This window comes from Hyaena hyaena, unplaced genomic scaffold (assembly GCF_003009895.1).
Source record: "Hyaena hyaena isolate Hyena2069 unplaced genomic scaffold, ASM300989v1 scaffold_149, whole genome shotgun sequence".
Classification (NCBI taxonomy): domain Eukaryota; kingdom Metazoa; phylum Chordata; class Mammalia; order Carnivora; family Hyaenidae; genus Hyaena; species Hyaena hyaena.
The window spans coordinates 1,775,415-1,795,409 of NW_024080781.1; the positions used below are offsets into that span (position 1 = coordinate 1,775,415).

A 19,995-nucleotide genomic window follows, 5' to 3' on the forward strand; every position below is an offset into this window, starting at 1 on the left:
GCATTATCTCACTTACATGACTTCTGCAAATTTTTGTTTCCTTTAAAAAATCTGAAGAGAAGATGGTGTGTACACAGAACATGTCTATACTTGAATAGCATGATTCCGGGTATTGATATATGTAATAAAAGAGATCAAAGCATACTAAATAATTACTGAGTACTCTTTCTTTGCATTATACAAAGATCAAAATATGTGCTAACTCTAACAGCATCACTGCACTGACTGTGCATTCACTAATTTAAAATATATACCTCGATTTCTCAGGAGCTCTTGAGGAGTTCCCTGTTCCTTTATTTTTCCATTTTGCAGAACTACTATCAAATCTGCATTCTGTATTGTGGAGAGTCTGTGAGCAATCACTAGGCAAGTCCTCCCCTGGCTGGCCTTATCAAGGGCGTGCTGAACCAACTGGAAGAGAAAAGGACCCATGATTGTTAGCTTGAGTTAGATGCTAATATACTTATCCAAATCAAATTGATAAAGGTAATCTAATAACATTCTTTGTGTATTTGCTTATCCCCAAGGAAAACTGCCCTGCTTTGTGAAATATTCACCGTATTCAATAGGAATCTAGCACAAGTAACCATAGACACATTAAGACTTTTAATTAGAAAAGCTTTTGTGATAATGAATAAAAATGAGATGGTTGTTTGTATGTAAGTAAGCAGTTCCAAACTCAGAGTCAGAAAGTAGTATTTCTCCACCAAAGTAGAATGCCTAACTTACTTACTTCATTTCTTCTCATAGCATTTATTTATTTTAGTAGAATTTTGCTATAAAACTGTCCTGGCAAAAATCTCAGATACAATGGGTTATAATGTTGTATAGAGGAATAGGAGTGGAGGGTGAAAACCAAAATTTGTTGTATATATAAAATATTCATTCCAATGATGGATATCTCATTTAAGTCCTTGCAATAACTCTATAAGGTGGTTTTATTTTCATTTTTCTGATAAATAGACTGAGATTCCAAAAGTCCAGGTCACTTGACCAAGGTCACACTGCTTGGTACTGATGAACCCAGGATTACAACGCAGGCATGTGTGATTCTAAAAATCATGTTCTTTTCTTTCATAATAGACTGTCTCCTTAGAAATCAAGAATGATAAACATCTGTAAATAGCAATTGTGTGGTGGCCAACCACATGTGCTCTTAGATCAGACATCCTCTCTTAAAATTCAGAGAAGTTACTTACTAAGCCTTAGTGGTCTAGCCTAACAAATGAGCATGCTAATAAAATAAACTAATTCATTAAGTTGTGAGGATTGAGATAATAGCATATAATGGACGCTTGGTAAATATTAAAGATTATCACTCATTTGACCAGTGTTCATTTAACAAGTAAGTGCCTACTGTCTGCAAGAAACTACTAGAGAATGAGGACATGGCAAAAATTAAATGTCTGAAGGAGCCTGCAGTGTATGTCTATTGTCACGTGTCTCTTTGCTTTCTTATTTCCTTCTCAAAAGGAACTAATAGTCTATAGAAGATGGACTAACTCTGCAGGCTCTGACACTGCAGTATAGATTACTCTTTTGTGCATTCAGATTGCCTTATGAATGTGTTTGGAATCATCATCATCATCATCATCAAATAGAAAGGTTATTCTTGGGCTTCTTCCTTGACTGAAGAAATATTTCAAGAATGGGGCCTTTGTACTAAACCAATTCAAGTGAGAAAACCTTTCTAGAACATCAGATGCCCTGTGTCCCAACTCCTTCCCACCTCCCCACCAGCCTCTAACTTTTTTGTAAAGGCCAAAGCCTTAATTAGAATTCGTCACCTATGACTGCAGTTCTCTCCAGGGTTTTCTTTCCTCAAACTGACCTTTATTTCTTCTACAATACTCTACTCTCTGAGATGAAATAAAGAGAATGTTACCTTTTCACTCTCGTTATCAAGGGCTGAAGTCGCCTCGTCCAACAATAAAATTTTTGGTTTCCGGAGAAGAGCCCTTGCAATAGCTAGCCTTTGTTTCTGGCCTCCAGAAAGCTGTGTTCCTTTCAGTCCAACGTGTGTGTTGTATTTCTATTACAGGAACATGCAATTATGAAAGCAAGGCTTGGTTATTTACATTAGTATGGCAACTGTGGGCGAGAACCATCTAAATATTTCAAATTTTGCTCCTCCTGAAAATTTGTGTCCCAACAAGTTCTGAAATCTATTCTTGGGCTTTGTTGCAAATAAATGCTAAACTAGCAGTAAGCACTACCATCTCATTTACATATCTAATCTGATCGCAAACAGCAGACCTTTGCCATTACGCTTCTACAAAGGACTTGTTCAAATTAAAGCATAAGAAAAAAATTATTGGCAAAAAAGTTTTCAGTAAACACATTCTTTTCCATTAAATTACATTACCTTCTATTTTCAGGTCAAAACAATTAAACGTATCTAAAATCAAGGAAATCACTGGGTTTCCTCACACTGCCTCTTGCCAAATCTCTTAGGGGCACATCTCTCCAGGTACTGGCATGCTGTGCTCAATGGTGCAGGGATCTTCTTGAGAGTAAATAAGGCTGACATCTGGAGACAGTCTGTTCACCTTTTCAGGCCATAATAGTGACATTTAGCACTCCCAGTGTTTCCACAGGCCTACTGTTTACTAATGTTCCTCTTCTCCAGTGTTTTCCTCCACAGAAGAATAAAGAAACTACGCGAGGAGTATCCTGAAGCTGTTGTGGTCTGCTAAATTGTGACTGGTCAGTTCAGTTGGTGCAAGCAGGCTCCCGTTGCTTTTTAGACTGTCCCATCAACTCTACTTCCCTCTGAGGTTTCACACTGCTTTCTACTAGCTCTTGCTAGTTGTCTAATAAATATATACTATTGGTATCCAGAGAAGAATGTGTGGATGGAACTGCTTCACTGGAAAAGCAAGTCTAATTATACAACTTTGTAATTTTTTTCTAAGTTTATTTTGAGAGAGGCAGAGATGGAGTGAGTGGGGGATGAGCAGAGAAAGGGAAGAGAGAATCCCAAGCAGGCTCTGCACTGTTAGCATTGAGCCCAATGCCGGCCTTGAATTCAAGAAACCATGAGATCATGACCTCAGCCAAAACCACTGGATGCTTAACCAACTGAGCCACCCAGGCGCCCCTAATTATACAACCTTCTAAAGGTGGATCCTGTAATAGCATCATTGAAAAGATGCAGCATGTGATTAATATGCTATTCATTTTGTGTAGTGCTTTAGAGGAGCCTGAATTAATTGCCTTTCCTTCCACATCTGATTGCCTTCAAGGGGTACCATTTGGGCAGAGTGGGTATTGAGAGAGCCCGTGAAACAGCCTTGTGACAAATGTGTCTACTTCACCTCAAAGTTCATTTTTCAATTTAAAAAACACAATATTTTGGGGCGCCTGGGTGGCTCAGTTGGTTAAGTGTCCAACTTCAGCTCAGGTCATGATCTCATGGTTCGTGGGTTCGAGCTCCGCGTTGGGCTCTGTGCCGACAGCTAACTCAGAGCCTGGAGCCTGTTTCGGATTCTGTGTCTCCCTCTCTCTCTGACCCTTCCCTGCTTATGCTGTCTCTCTCTCTCTCAGAAATAAATAAAACATTAAAAAAAAAAAAGAAAAAAGTCAAATGGTATAAATATAAAATGGAGTAAGAGACATTGTATTATTTATGGTCCCTTTCTAGTTATAGGCACCATTTAGTGTGGACAGTTGATGGTGAGGGAAGATCTACTTTTATAAAACTCAGAGAATATGGTGACCATTACTCTCCCCCAAAGAACAGCGTACTAGATTGTTGAGTGGTTATTAAGCTTAGGACTTCTCTTTTAAGGTAAGCTAGAAAATAACATTATAAAAGCTTGTTTCTAATTAAAAGTAGGTGTCTATATTTTAATTTAATTTTTATAAGCATGTATGCAAGTGTAAACACTCAGATATTGCAAGCACTTTAAGTTACAATAACTTAAAGTGTAATTGGATTTGTATTAATGCTTGCTATGCTAAAGCCCTCTCTACAGTTAGCCAAGATTTTAACTTTACTGGGTCAACTGTCACAGAGAAGTGACACTGTGTTTGCCATTTCAGAGAAGTGACAAAAATGGCAGGCAAGGACCTAATACTCTAATGGGGAGAGAGGACCCTAAATAAGTCAATAATCCCTCAGGGTAATTTTAGACAGTGCAAACACCCTGGAGACTGTGTGGTAGGTGACGGGAGTGGTGGGGACACTTTTGATAAGGTGGCCAGGGAGGGTCTCTGCAAAGATGGCATTTCAGAGAGCTTCAAATTTAAGGAGATGGCTCTGAAGAGAGCCAGAGTAAGGGAGGTCCTGGCTGAAGAAACAGCAAGTACAAATGTCCTGAGGTAGGGGAAAACTTGGTGTGTTTCTGAGACAGAAAAGAGGCCAGTGTGCCTGGAGCAGAATGAGCACATGGTGAGGAAGGAGCTGGAGAGGTAAGTGGCACCAGATCACAGAAGGCCTTGCCAGACACAGAAGAAATTTGGACTTTATTCTAAGTGCAAAGGGATGCCATTAGGAGGTTTTCAGCAGGAAGGGACAGAATCTAGTTAATGTTTTTAAAGGCTCGCCCTAGTACTATGAGGAAGAAGAATTATGATAGGGCAGACTGGAAGCAGTCTTAAGACTGCTTAATCAGAGTAGGGGATGATGGTGGTGTAGACATAAGTGGAGTGTATGTGGAAAGAAGGTAAAGAATCAACATAAGAAAACTAATTTAGTGAATATTAATACAGTTTGGTCTTGGAAAAACTAGTCACAGAAAAATCTCAATCTTTACTTTTTACGTATAACTTTAGAAGCTGGCAATAAGTAAATTGTATAATTCAAGGAGCACATAAAAACAACCACTTAGGCTTACTTGGCAGCTTTGTGACTCAAGATTTCAGATATTTTTCTTACCTCAGGGAGACTCTCAATAAAAGAATGGATATTTGCTGCATTTGCTACTTCTTTTATTTCATCTAGTGGCACAACGCGGCTGTTATCACCATAGGCAATGTTCTCGGCAATGCTACAGTTGAAGAGTACAGGCTCTTGAGAAACGATTGCTATTTGGGAACGGAGCCATTGTACACTCAGTTCCTTTGCATCCACACCATCAAATAGCTGCCAAAAGCAGAATGGAGAATGGTATGTGAAGATCCAACAACTGTATTATGTTTTAGTTCACTGTATTCAAACATAAATTATAACAAGAATAGGAATTCAAGGTATTTCACAGTAAAATGCTACCTAAGGATGGATTATAAATCATATGCTGTATAGAAGCATGGTGAACTGCCTAAAATGCCAACTCTTAAACTTACTTGACATTTCTACAAATGGCCACATATTCTAGACACTTGCCTGGAGTCTAGAGTCAAGGCTGGTACTCTGTCCTGAAGTCAGATGGAAAGTGAGCAACCTCCATTGTAATAGGACCCCACTCTATCAAAGCCAAGAGAGGGAAGGTATGGACCAACACTGTAGTCCACATATAGACGTATGTAATTTTGTACATAGCCATGCTTATTCACATGAACATATAATAACATTCAACTGACATTTGATGAGCATACCTACTAGCTGATGAGGACTTCTCAAGTACCAGGGAAATAGAGGTAAGCAAGACAAAGCTCTTGCCCTTCTGCAGCTTACATTCTACTGGAGACAGGCAGACAATAAACACACTAACAAATAATCAACTCGGAAAAAGAAAGTGTCATGCAGACAGGATAATGGGATAAGGAGTGACTGAGATGTGGGGAGGCTGTGGGAAGCAGGTGGGTGGATGCATGATTTTCTACAGAGTAATCTAAGAAGCCTTATCCAGAGAAGTAGCATTTAGATCGAGACATCAATGATAAGAAGGACTCCACATTAAAGCAAGAAAATTCCCAGCAGGGCAATAGCCAGAACAAGGCCATAAGTTAGTTTAAAGAACACTAAGAAGCCAATGAGACTGGCACACAGTACACATTGAGGTGAGGAGTGATAGGAAGGGAGTTTAGAGAGAGGCAGGGGGTAGATCATAGGATGGACTCTTTTATACTAACTGCAGTAGGAAATCATTGGAGGGTCTAAAGGAGAGGGTGTGCTATGTGGTGTGCAAATAGATGACTGTCACCTATTTTTGGACTCATTGTTAACTCATTGTTATTACTGTTAATAGGAAGACATTCTGGACCATTTTAGTTTGCAAATAGTCATTAAGAATCTGTGATGGAAAAAAAAACCCCTGTGAATTGGAGGAGAATGAGGACTAACACGACATTCTTTGACTTTTGGAGATTAGAAGAGGAGACAGAACAGGAAGTCGTGTGTGTGTGTCTGTGTGTGTGTGGCGGGGGTTGGGGGGATGTGGTGGTGGTTGTGGGGGGAAAGGATAAATGAAAACCTGAAAATATGGACAGTAAGAAAGGCACTAGTGAGAAAAAGTCATTAGAATTCTAAGGAGGAAGAGGTTGCATTTTTTTTTTTTTTTTTTTTTTGAAAACAGGATGCAGGACTTAAGGGAGGTGATTCAGATAAGCCCTAACCATGCATAAAGTTTTGAGAGTTGGCGGGGTAAAGGCCAGTGGGAATAGCAGGAAGCCTGAATCAGGCTGGCAGAGGAAACTTAACCTCTGTCTTAAACCAGAACGGTATGGATATTGGACCCCTCCTCCAACACCTGTATTCTAAGAATTCCATGCCTTGTAAGATTAAAATATTTTTCCTTTTTAAAAATTTCTAATTTGTAGACTTTTTTTTAATTTTCATTTTTAATGTTTATTTACTTTGAGAGAGAGAGAGAGGAAGGGGCAGAGAGAGAATCCCAAGCATGCTCTGCCCTGTTAAGGCAGACACAGGGCTGAAACCCACAAACCGTGAGATTGTGACCTGAGTCAAATAGATATATATATTTTTAATTTGAGTATTAGTTTCAGGTGTACAGCATAATGATTCAACTTCTCATACATTATGCTATGCTTACCACAAGTATAACTGCCATCTGTCACCATTCAAAGCTACTACAATATTTCTGGCCATATTCCCTATTCTGTGCCCCTTATTATTGTGACTTATAACTAGAAGCATCTCTCCCCCCTTTATCTATTCATCCCACCCACCCCCCTTCCCCTCTGGCTACCATCAGTTTGTTTCTCTGTATTTGTAGGTCTAATTCTACTTTTTTTGGTTTATGCATTTGTTTTGTTTTTTAGATTCCACATAATTTATCTTTCTCAGTCTGACTTATTTCACTTTGCATAATATCCTTTAGTTTCATGCATGTTGTCACAAATGGCAAGATCCCATCCTTTTTTATGGCTGATTAATAGTCCATCATCTCTCTCTCTCTCTCTCTCTCTCTCTCATCTTCTACATTTGTCTATCAGTGGACAGTTGGATTGCTTCCATATTTTGGTACTGTAAGTAATGTGGCAATAAACATAAAGGTGTGTATACTTTTTGAATCACTGTTTTCATTTTCTTTGGGTAAATATCCAGTGATGGAATTATTGGATCATATGGTATTTCTCTTTATAATTTTTTGAGGAACCTCCTTTACTATTTTCCATAGCTGCTATATCAGTTTAAATCCCTACAAACAGTGCATGAGGGTTCATTTTTCTCCACATCTTTGCCAACATTTGTTATTTCTTGTCTTTTTTAAAAAAATGTTTATTTTTGAGAAAGAGAGAGAGAGAGAGAGCATGAATGTGGGAGGCACAGAGAAGGGGGGAAAGAGGATCCAAAATGGGCTCCACACTGACAGCAGAGAGCCTGACACAGGGCTTGAATTCACAAACCATGAGATCATGACCTGAGCTGAAGTTGGACGCTCAGCTGACTGAGCCACCCAGGTGCCCATAATTTTTGTCTTTCTGATTTTAGTCATTCCAACAGGTGTAATCTCATGTGGTTCTGATTTGCATTTCCCTGGTGATTGGTGATGCTGAGCATCTGTCCATGTGTCTGTTGGCCATCTGTATGTCTTCTCTGGGAAACTATCTCTTCCGGTCCTCTGCCCATTTTTAAATTTGATTTTTTAAAATTAAATTTAAATTTTTTTAATTTTTAAATTTTTATTGGTGTTGAGTTGCAGAGGTTCTTTATGTTTTAGAAATTAACCCCTTTTTGGATATATCATTTGCAAGTATCTTCTCCCATTTAGTAGGTTGCCTTTTTGTTTCATTAATGTTTTCCTTTACTGTGAAAAAGCTTATTTTGATATAGTTCCAATAGTTTATTTTTGCTTCTGTTTCCCTTACCTTAGGAGACCTACCTTGAAAAATGTTGCTATAGCCAATGCCAGAAAATTACTGCCTGTGTTCTCTTTTAGGGCTGCTATGGTTTCAGGTCTCACGTGTATGTTTTTAATCTATTTTGAGTTGTTTTGTTTATGATGTTAGAAAGTGGTTTGTTTCATCCGTTTGCATGTAACTGTCCAGTTTTCCTACCACCAGTTATTGAAGAGACTGTCTTTCCCGTTATATATTCTTTCCTCCTTTGTCAAAAGTTAACTGACTATATATGTGTGGCTTTATTTCTGGACTCTGTATTATGTTCCATTGGGCAATGTATCTGTTTTTGTGCCAGCGCCATACTGTTTTGATTGCTACAGGTTTGTATATAACTTGAAGTCTGGAATGGTGATATCTCCAGCTTTTCTTTTCTTTTTCAAGATTGTTTTGGCTATTCAGGGTCTTTTGTGGTTCCATAAAAATTTTAGAATTGTTTGTTTCTAGTTCTGTGAAAAGTACTGTTGGTATTTTGATAGGGATTGTATTAAATCTGTAGATTGTTCTGGGTAGTGTAGACATTTTAACAATATGTGTTCTTCCAATCCATGAGCATGGAGTATCTTTCCATTTGTATCATCTTCAGTTTAAGACCAAAATTTCTGCCACCATCATGACAGAAGAACTGTTGAGTCTTTATATTTTCTATTTAGCCTCAAAGTCTTATCCATCATTTTTGTTACTGGCTTGCTTATCTGCATAGTTAAGGGAAAGATATTTTTAAAAAATTTTTAATGTTTTATTTATTTCTGAGAGAGAGAGCCAGCGTGAGCAGGGGAGGGTCAGAGAGAGAGGGAGTTACAGAATCTGAAGCAGGCTCCAGGCTCTGAGTTAGCTGTCAGCACAGAGCCCAAGACCACAGAGCCCAACGTGGGGCTCGAACCCACGAACCGTGAGATCATGACCTGAGCCGAGGTTGGACGCTTAACCGACTGAGCCACCCAGGTGCCCCAAGAGATTTTTTTTTTTAAACACTACTGCACTGTTTGCCCTATTCAAACCAGTAAGGATGATTAAGCCCAAGGGAATGTTTAAGAATAACACCACCAAAACCAAGATAAGCTGTCTTTAAAATCACTCTTACCACTTGTCCTTTCGTGGGGTCATAAAATCTCTGCAGAAGGTGGACAGAAGTGCTTTTTCCACAGCCACTGCTTCCAACAAATGCTACTGTTTTCCCTTTCTCAATAATTAGGGATAAGCCACAAAGGATGAGAACATCTTGGCGACATGGATAGGAAAAAGAGACCTCTCGAAACTCTATATTCCCTTCACATGTATCCTGGGAAAGAAAGTTCACAGGGATTAGAACGATGACTTAAAAAGATTGTAACACATTATAGCACACTGGCTGAGTGCTTTCTGAAAATTATGCATGTTTCCACAATCATTTTATTAAATTTTTAAAAAAATATTTATTTATTTTTGAGAGAGAGACAGAGACAGAGACAGAGAGATGGAGAGACAGAGTGAGCAGGGGAGAAGCAGAGAGAAAGGGAGAAAGTATCTGAAGCAGGCTCCAGGCTCTGAGCTGTCAGCACAGAACCTGACACAGGGCTCAAACTCACAAACCGTGAGATCATGACCTGAGCTGAAGTTGGACGCTGAACCTACGGAGCCACCCAGGCACCCCCACAATCATGTTATTTCAAACAGTATTCCTCTTGAAGAGCTACAGACTGCATGATTGTTTCTTTCACTTTTGTATTTATCTTTATATCTTTATTTCTTGTCTTCATTACTGGACTTCGCCAAGTTTCTAAAAAGCATTAGTTTCCGCTGGCTTCACTACTTAGCCATAGTCCAATCTGCAGATTAGCTGTTTGATGAAATATTCTGAATAATTTCATATGTATATAAAATTTAATATGTATTAAAATTTAGTGTGTATTTTACAGACCATTATTACTTAATTCATAATAGCTGGCATCCTCATAAACTATATGTACAAATGTTATTTTTGTAAGTTGGAACATGTTTTACAGTTAATATATATTATACTTTGAATTTGGGTTTATTTTTGTTTTCAACTGGTTATTATTTGAAAGTGATGCCTAAAAGCTTATTCGATATCTTTAGGGGTTGATAATTTGTAAACCAATGCTTCTATATACCAGGGATGTTTATAAAAGACTTTACAGAATTATCACTAAATGATTAACTTTCCCTTTATATGTTTGAGAAGATTTTTAGGTTCTTTTTGAACCTCATGTTTGCCCTCAATCAACTGCAATTTAAATAGTCAGGTTTAATAGTCATGCTCAGCATATTCTGAGCCCAGCATATGGGCAGAAAGCAGGGGTAGGTGGAAGACAGGAACTTCAAAAACTATTTAAAAATGATATTGCATTGTCAAAGGAAAGAAATGTTAGGAGATATGCCAACATGTTAAGTGCAGTAGTAGTAATAGCTTATTTTTACCTAGTGCTTTCTGTTTTGCCCTGAAATGAATGTTATTTACGCAATAACGTTTGACAAAATAAACCCAGAAATTGAGAATAATGAAGAATACATTGTTTTGTGTATGCTCTGTGCCTTTGGGAAAGGCATAGAGAGAGATATTCTACACTTCTAGACTTTAATACATTTTCAAATTTATTCTTACTATTTTAAACATTTTATTAGGGAAAATTTCAAACAACTGAAAAAGTAGAGAGAATAATGTAATGAACTGTTCCCAGGCTTCAATAATTTCTGACATTTATCAATTTTGTTTTAGCAAGCTTTAATTTTTAAAAGCACAGCGAGTGAAATTTAGGAGTATTTGTATATTAAATAAAATGAAGATTAAATAAATTAATTTTACAGTTTTTATTAGAAACATTTCCACATTCCATGCCATGTAATGTAGTTCTAGGAAGACATTTGTCAGTGAGATACTCAAATCCTCTACTGTAATGTTCTGTAAGAAATGAGTAACAATGTTATTATACGTCTAAATCTTAAAACTAAAAAGAAAGTTTTCTACAACCTTTACTTTCCAAAAGACAAGTATGAAATCTTATTTTGACTGTGATGCATCTTCGGGCATTCTATTTTGAGAATTTCAAGATCTTTTTATTTCTGTAACTAATGACTGGCATTGGCATTCCTTTTATAATTATGTAGCTTTAGTAATAATGTACTATTTTAAGCTATCATACATATAAGTTGATTGTTAAAATTCTAGCAGGAAATAATTTTAAATGAAAAATTTCTTTTAAGTATATACTTAATGGTTATTATTACTTTTAAATTTAAAATGTCTAGAGGAGTGCCTGGGTGGATCAGTCAGTTCAGCATCTGACTTCAGCTCAAGTCATGCTGTGGGTTCAAGCCCTGCATCGGGCTCTGTGCTGACAGCTCAGAGTCTGAATCCTGCTTCAGATTCTGTCTCCCTCTCTCTCTGCCCCGCCCCCACTCATGCTTCCGCTCTCTCTCTCTCTGTCTCTCAAAAATAAATAAATGTTAACAAATTTAAAATGTTTAGAAAAGCCTTAAAATTTAATTATATAAATATATAATGCATATTTAATGTATAAGATGCTATTAAGAGGCTTGATTTCTCTTTTAATATTCATGGTCTTTTAAAGTTTGTGGCTAAATATGTGTGAATTTAATAAACATAGTTCCTTTATTTCCTCTTCTGTTTGCAGATATATTTTCTATAAAATATGGTGTCTGAAACAGGAGGCATTGTTCACTTTGTATATATTATCAGAGAAAAAAAGGAATTAACTCTAATGCAAATCTTCATCCAAGACTAAAGTTTCTGTTGTCTAAATAAAATTAAATATATAAGTCAATTCTTTCTTCAGGAACATTCTCAAGGCATCAGGCAAATAAACCAGAGGTATGTATTTTTTTAATATAAAATATGTAGAGGTTTTAGTAGCAGTAGTAGAGGTTTTAAATTTGCTTAAGACAGAACCCCCTTTTCCCCTTTGTAGCTGTAACAGTTATTTTTATACAAGTTTTTAATTCTTTATAGCACTATCTTTTGAAAAGTTATCAAATAATGCCTTCATTTAAGTCTCTAGAGAGCATGTATATAGGTAATTAATAATGTGGACATTTAAAATCATAGTTGTGCTTACTGGTATTTTCCCTTCTTGACTATAGCTATCTATGGTTGGTTTCTTTTCCAACAAAGCAAACAGATGTGCAGCCCCAGATTTGGCTCTTGAATATTCAGGTACCAAAACAAGTGTTTCTCCAATGGCCATAGCTCCATATGCAATTGCAGTAAAAACTCTGTCAAGAGATAAAACATTTGAATCTTAGGTCCATTATCCAACAATAGGAGTGAAAAAGTAAAGGAAAAATCAAGGACAGGAATATAACCTTTTGGTCCAGACAACACCACTAATGCTATAGCCCCAACAATGATATATATCTCTTTTGTAATTTTCTACCAGACAGTGATCATCTCTTGCGTTGTATACCAAAATAACCTTTGGAACTCACATAATCTTAAAAATTTCTCTTCCAATTAGAGACAAAGATCAAAGGCCCTGACTAGTAAATATAAGACTTTTTAGCTACTTTGATACAAGGCTCACTTGCTCGGAGATTTGACAGAGAATTCAACTGACAATGAGAAGAATGAGTCTGCAGTAATGAGACCTGAATTTACACAGCAGATATGAACGTTTTTTCCCCTCTTTTTTTTTTCTTGCATATAATGTAGTTAGAACAGATAATTGATCCTACATGATTGATTATCTGCCTGAAGTGCTACATGATTTAAAGAGAGCAAAGCATGGAGATTATACTTTGTTAAGGTCCTCAAAACAAAATTGGACTAAAATATACCTTAGCAAGCCTTGATGAAGAGCTTTATCTTTTAAGTTTGCTATACAGATTATGATCTCAGTTTCAAAACATGTTTTAATTAAAAAATAGTAAGTATTAAAATGATGTCTGGAAGCATACAAAATACTCACAGATACGTGGCATATCTTGTGGCCATGGTTAAATATTTTTCTCTCATGTTCATTTAAGCCATGAAAACATTTTACTGGAATTAAAAATAATGTATCTCCATAGCAGAACTAAAGGTATAATTCTGCTAAGACTGGACAAGTTCCAGTGGGAATATTTATTTGTTTATTTATTATTGAAGTATACATATTATTATATGTTACATTAGGTTTAGGCATACAGCATAGTGTTTCAACATTTATATACATTATAAAATGATCACTATGTTACATCTGTCACCATATAAGGTTACTGTAATATTATTGACTGTATTCCCTATGCTGTACTTTACATCCCTGTGACTCATGTATATTATAACGGGAAGTGTGTATCGCATCATCCCCTTTACCTCTCTTGACCATCTCTCTCCCCCTCTCCCCTCACTGGCAAGTAAAAGGACATCATGGAACCCAGCTGCTTGTTTGCTATGCTGGACCACAGCAAGGTAAACATGTTCTGATCTCCTTTGAATTTCTCTGGAGATGGAACCTACCAAGGGGTAGATGTTGATGAACTTTTCTTCAGTGACCTAGACCTCAGATCCTGAATCTTGCTGCCTTTGAAAGTCAAGCACAGTATAAAATATAAAAACAACCAGTTTACTTGGATGCTTATTGTTCTGTGATATCAAGGCATTTTTAGTACTAATGTTTATATAAATTGTTTAGGGCTCAAAATGCCATTCAAAATGCTTAACATCCATTTATAAATATCAGAAGTGATTACTGAGTTTGGGTAACAGATCAGAGTTTTTTGTTGTTGTTGTTAATTTATTTTGAGAGAGAGAGAGAGAGAGAGAGAGAGAGAGAGAGAGAGAATGCCTGTGTGTGCAAGTGGAGGAGGGGTTGAGAGTGATAGGGAGAGAGAGAATTCTAAGCAGGCTTTGCACCATCAGCATGGAGCCCGACTGATAGCCCGCTTCTATGAACTGTGAAATCATGACCTGAGCTGAAGTCAAGAGTCTGACATTTAACCAAGTGAACAACCCAGACATCCCCTCCCCCGCGTTTAGGCTTTCTAATGGGAGCTGATCCCAATGTCTCAAAATCCGTCCCAGAGGGGAGCCTTCGGGGATGGAGGTGAAATTTTCCATTGTCTTCAGGGAGAGAGTTAACTCCAATGAAGAGGGTTGCTCAACACACCGTGACCTCCTCTTGGCTGGCTCGCCAAAAAGGTGTTACCAGGTGAAGTGGGGAGACCTGGGCCCTAAGGCTTCTGCCCAGCCTGTTTCAAGAATGTTCCTGGAAGCTCTGGGTCTCATTGCAAGAAAGAATTCAAGGTCAGACCAGACACAGTGGATGAATGGTGGAAGCAGGAAAATTTATTAAAGTGAAAATATGCTCTGTGAGAATGGGCTGGCTCAAGGGAGAGCAGCACCTTGGTTGTTTTGTTTTGTTTTTTTTTTTAATGCAAGGAAAAATATGAGTCAGACTTAAGTCTTAATCTGATCCAAGAGTCAGCAGATGAGATGGAAAGATCATTGGATTATGAGTCAGAAGACCTGGATTCTAGTCCCACAGAGATAGAAGCTTCTCAGAACAATAGAGAAAACATTTCAGACATAACAAAATATCTACCTGTCCTAAAATTTCCACCACATAAGTCAGTGTAAGCATTATGGATAAGTATACAGAGGGCAATGTCTTTGTTAGGTCCCTCTTAAAAGGGGGGTTTACTGAGATGGGGAGAATGGTGTTCCATTTAGAACTTTTACCTGTGAGAGATAAATGACCTGAGGGATGCACAGTAGAGGAAGGAAAGTTTCAATAGAGAAGGAAGGGAGAGTACCAGCTAAAAACCCAGATGCTCTCTTTCTTAATTGTGTATGTGTTGAGGGAATGGTAAGTTCAGATAGGAGTTGATGTTGATGAGCATTATACTGAGGACCCTAATTTTGTGGTGATAGAACTCTCACCATCAATCAGGGTGAGTCAGGGACATTCATCTTCTATATATTTTGCCCCCAGGTGGGTTCTGTATAAAGATAGGCCAATGCTGGTCTGTCACAGAATGTGCCTTCGCTAACTATGGCCCAATTAGCTAGAATAAACCTACAGTTCAACTCAACTCAAAAGGTGTTTATTGCACAACAAACAGTGCTGCAACTCTTTGGGTAGGTCAGGGTTGAGGGAGAAGAATACTGAGCGAGAAGAGGTCTGGGAAGGATTTTCAGGTGCTGGGCCTCTACTTCCTTAGTTTTATGGGCTCTCCATGACTTCATGGGGCCATTGTCACTGCATTCTCACTATATTGATTCTTTTAAGCATGTCCAAGCAATAGGGAAATCCTCTTGCCCATCACTGCTGCTGAAATCAAACTGGAATTTTACAAAGATCCTTTGTCTAGGAATAACACAAAAAAAGCATAGAAACGATTAATCATAATTTTAACACAACTGATCCAAATAGAAATACCTTGCACAGTTCCTAGCTCCAATCTATTTGTTTCCCCTTAATCTTGCTTCCATACCCAGTTTGTATACCTTTGGTGACTTACTCTAATAGGAAGTATACTGGGAGGTTCAGAGCCTGGGCTCTGAAGCCAGACCACCGGGACTGCATCCAAACTCCACTGTTTATTTACTAGCTCTGACTTTAGGGCCTGTTCTCTGTGCTTCTGTTTCCTTATTGACAAACAGGAGATAATACGGCTAGCTACATCTTAGAGCATTGTGGTGAGAATTAAATACATTAATAATATACAATGCTTAATGCAGTATTCAATAAATGTTTAAATTATTATTTTCCCCTCACAGAATTAAAAGTTAATGGGACACTTTCTGTTGGAAAATAAGCTCTCACACTTCTGTATACATTAGCACACCAGGTCAGATGACAACTTCGGAAGTCCTCACTCAGTACGTTTCTTCTTTTTTACTGGAAAGCGAGCCTTTTTCTTCACAGAGGTGGCCATTATCATTATACCCATACTCTTAACTCTTTTCCCCTAACATCCACATAACACTCCAAAGATCCTTTTCTTCTAACCCTAAATCCCTTCCTTAACACACAGGAGAGAGAAAAATACACAACTTTTATTCATTTGGTACTTTGGGTTTTAGAGAATGTTTTCACATACTTGATAGCACTTGATCACCTAGAAGATAAATAGAGCAGGAACTCTCATCACTTCTTAACAAATGAGGAGACTCTAGTTCAGAGAAATAAAGCAATTTGTCCAGGGTCACATAGTTATAAAACTGTAGGGCTAGGACTGGAACCTTCTTGTTTACTGTACTTTCCCTTACCTGGTGCTCCTTCCAGTGGAAAGCTGGCCTGAACTGTCTCTCCCTGCATATTGGGGCTTGTTACCACTTGTTTCCATTTTAGAATCTTCAGAGGGTCCTAGATATCAAATCTGCCTTGATTTGTCTCCTTTAGATCCCTTCAGTGGTTGATCCCTCTATCTATTCTCCTTATCTTGTCTTCTTCTCTTCAGGATAATCCCTGGGGAGGAGCCGGGCACAAGTTGGGTGGCTGCCATGGCAATAACACTGAAAGAAGACTTTCCTGTTTTCCTTGTTTTGGCTACTTAAGCCTGCTCTCCCACCCACTTATAATGATGACACAGACAGTTCTTCCATGGCTGCTTGGCCTACTGGAGCAAAGATGGTGGTGGAGGCCTACCTTGCTTCTTTCCATCCCTTAGTATTTCAAGGTATCAACCAACTACTAATATTCATTGAAAACCCACCTATGTTGCTCTTTTGGCCAGTAATCACATTTAATATTCAAAGTTCAAAGGATTTCTTGTCAAGACCATTATTTGGACTTTTGGAGGACTAGGCCACAACACATAAAATGCCTGGTTCTGCTTCTCAGCAAGTTTTCAAACCTGTTGCTTTTATTGTTACTGTACTAAAGGTTACCATGCCTTGATTCTTTCTTATCTACCTGCTTCCTCATAATATAGATAGCAAAGAAGGAGGAAACAGAGATAGAGGGAAGTTCTGAAGTAGAGGTATGGAAAATTACAGAAACCTTTGCTGGACACTAAGAGTTCCTGAGCTATATTGCAAAAGCCAAGTCAGCTAGAAACAAACCTAAAGGTGCTAATGGAAAGTCAGACAGGAGAAAATAAACTTATTTTGTATTTCTCAAAATCTGTATATTTATAGTGAAGTAAATTAAAAATGTTGCCATGGCTAACAGGCAAAAGAAGGAGAATTTTACTACACATATGTGTGTGAAAACCTAAACAAGAGATTTTCTAAATGCCTACATCGTGCTACAAGGCAGCAGAATGAAAATGCTATCACCCTTTTAAAATGCTTATCTCAGAGAAGCATCTACAGTAACACAGATGGAGGAAGACAGTTCTACCATAAGAATTGTATGTTGCCTTTTTTAAAGAGGAAAAAGCTAAGGCATATAGTAGCCTTGCTGATAAACTAATATCATGAGCATATCAAAAGGATTCTGCTGTTACAATTGTGCATTTTCCTTTAAAAGGCACTCCGTCATTTCTGACAGAGAGACAGCTCACCCACTCTTGTTGTAGAAATCATGAAAATACATTCACATTTACTGGCTGAATAAAATATCTTTATTTTTCATAAACAGCACACTAAAATATGACTTCACTGAGTTTTATACAATTCTAGAAAAGTTTCTGGTGGTGGCCAACAGAAAACCCCAAGGTTTTAGGCAGGTAAGGAGGGCAGCCTGGGATTTAGTCCCTGTGCTCGTATTCTTTAAGTGTGGTCCTCAGATTCTGAGCCTCAGAATAATCTGGGATGTTTGCTAAAATGTAGATTCCTGGCCCTATATCAAATCTACAAATCTCTGGATTAAGTTTGTGAGGGGAGACCCAGGTATCTACATTTTTAACCAGCTCCTTGATTGGTGAGTTAGGAAACAACTGATTAGAGAACACACAGAGTTCTTTTCACCTAAGGAGGGTTCTAGGAGGAGGAAGTTTTCTTTGTAAATTTCTTCCATTCAATTAGTTGATTAGATAGAAAGCTGTCTGTCACCCGAGATTCTGGAAGGCATAGAGTCTACTAGGCCAGGTATAATTCAATGTGTCTAAAGGACCACATGCATGGTAGTTGGGAGCCACAATGGGTCTCTAAGAAGGGTGGAAATTTCGGTGTTGATGACAAATCTCATCTATTCACATTTTGCACAGCCCTGTATCTATATTTCCCAGAGGCACTCCTTTATCCTTCCTATAAAAGTGTGGATATCCTTACTTTGCCTGTAGTCTGGTTGAATGAAACTCAAATGAAAAATGACACCAGTGACCCTTGCTCAGACAGCTCCCTATTTCTTCCTTTCCTCAGGAAGAGAGGAATACCAATGTGATAGTGTTCATTAACCACTGCCCTTATATTGATAGTCCTACATGTGTTCTGACAGCTAAAAATGTCTCCATGTTTCCAGAAATGACCTTTTTTAATGAATTTAATGAAAAGGGATTCAGGAAGTGTGGTAGGTTAGTAGTAGGAGGAATTTTTGTATTGGAGCCCATTAATTCCCTTCTATTTTAGGGTCATAAAATAACAGTAAGCGAGTTATTTGTTCCATTTACATTAAGAAACAGCCCAGCTCTGGGTATTCACATGTTGGAAAACTAAAAAAGAATTTAAAAAATTTATAGGAGATTCTATGAATGTTTTCTAAAGAGTTTGTAATAATAGTTATCATAATGACAATAACAATAAAAAATGTCGGCTAAGGAAAGCCTGTGGCATCTTGAATTGTGATTCTGGGCAAGTTAGCTAACTTTAGTCTTGAGGCTTAATGTTCCCCATCTGTAAACTGGGAATCATACGACACATAGTAGTTGAGAGGATTAAGCAGTTAATATATGATAAATCACTAACATTGAGTAAGGACTCAGTCAAGATTTGCTGTTACAGTGATTCTTGTATGAAACAGAATGATGTCAGTTGTAGGCATGCTTGTAATTAGCATGATTTTGAGGCTGCATCATTCTTCAACTAAGAAAATTCTTTGCTTATTTTTAACCTAAACAAATCTCAGTAAAGGAGTAGACTCCCAATTACAAACATCCTGTTTTTATATAAACGGTTGCCCTTGACTTAGATCCAGTCCTTCTTCCAAAGCACCTGGTATTAGATGTATGAATGTAGAAGGGAAGAAAAATAGAAAAATCTGTGAAAAACTGGAGTAACGTGTTGACTCTGGAAGCACATTTCCAGGAAAAACTGGACTGCCTAATTATGCACCAATCCAAATGTTCCTCTTTATTTTTATTTTTATTTTTTTAAATGTTTATTTATTTTTGAGAGAGACAGACAGACAGAGCATGAGTGGGGGTGGGGCAGAGCGTGAAGGAGACAATCTGAAGCAGGCTCCAAGCTCTGAATTTTCAGCACAGAGCCCGATGCAGGGCTCGAACCCATGAACCACGAGATCATGACCTGAGCTGAAGTTGGACCCTTAACCAAATGAGCCACCCAGGCGCCCCTTCTTGATTTTTGATTCATTTATTTATTCAATAAATATTTATTGCGTGCCTTTAAGACATGCTAAGCTCTTATTTTTGGTTCTAGGGAAACATTAATGACCAAAACAGGCTAAGCTCTGCCCCCACGGAGCTTATAGTCTATGCACTTAATACAGCAACAAAAAAAGATAATTTCATGTAGTGGTAAGTGATATCACTAAATAAAACATGGTAATGGGATATAGAGTGATAAGGAGGGTGAGTAAAGAGACTACTTATCAAAAGTCCAGGGAGTGGATTTACCAGCAGAGGAAAGGGAGGTGACAAAGAGGCAGCCTGGCAAAGACCTGGGGAATGATCATTCCAGGAAGAGGG

General features: G+C 37.8%; 1 protein-coding gene across 1 annotated transcript in view; it reads right to left on the reverse strand.

Moving 5' to 3' along the window:
- Positions 1-213: 213 nt before the first annotated feature.
- Positions 214-19,995, reverse strand: part of ABCB5 (ATP binding cassette subfamily B member 5) — a 129,285-nt gene continuing 109,503 nt past the window's right edge. Inside the window, exons 24-28 of the mRNA XM_039238854.1 lie at positions 12,321-12,477; positions 9,329-9,526; positions 4,880-5,086; positions 1,886-2,032; positions 214-411 (exon numbers count right to left, since the gene is read on the reverse strand). Coding sequence (XP_039094785.1) covers positions 214-411; positions 1,886-2,032; positions 4,880-5,086; positions 9,329-9,526; positions 12,321-12,477 — 907 coding nt within the window. The remainder of the gene's footprint in view (positions 412-1,885; positions 2,033-4,879; positions 5,087-9,328; positions 9,527-12,320; positions 12,478-19,995) is intronic.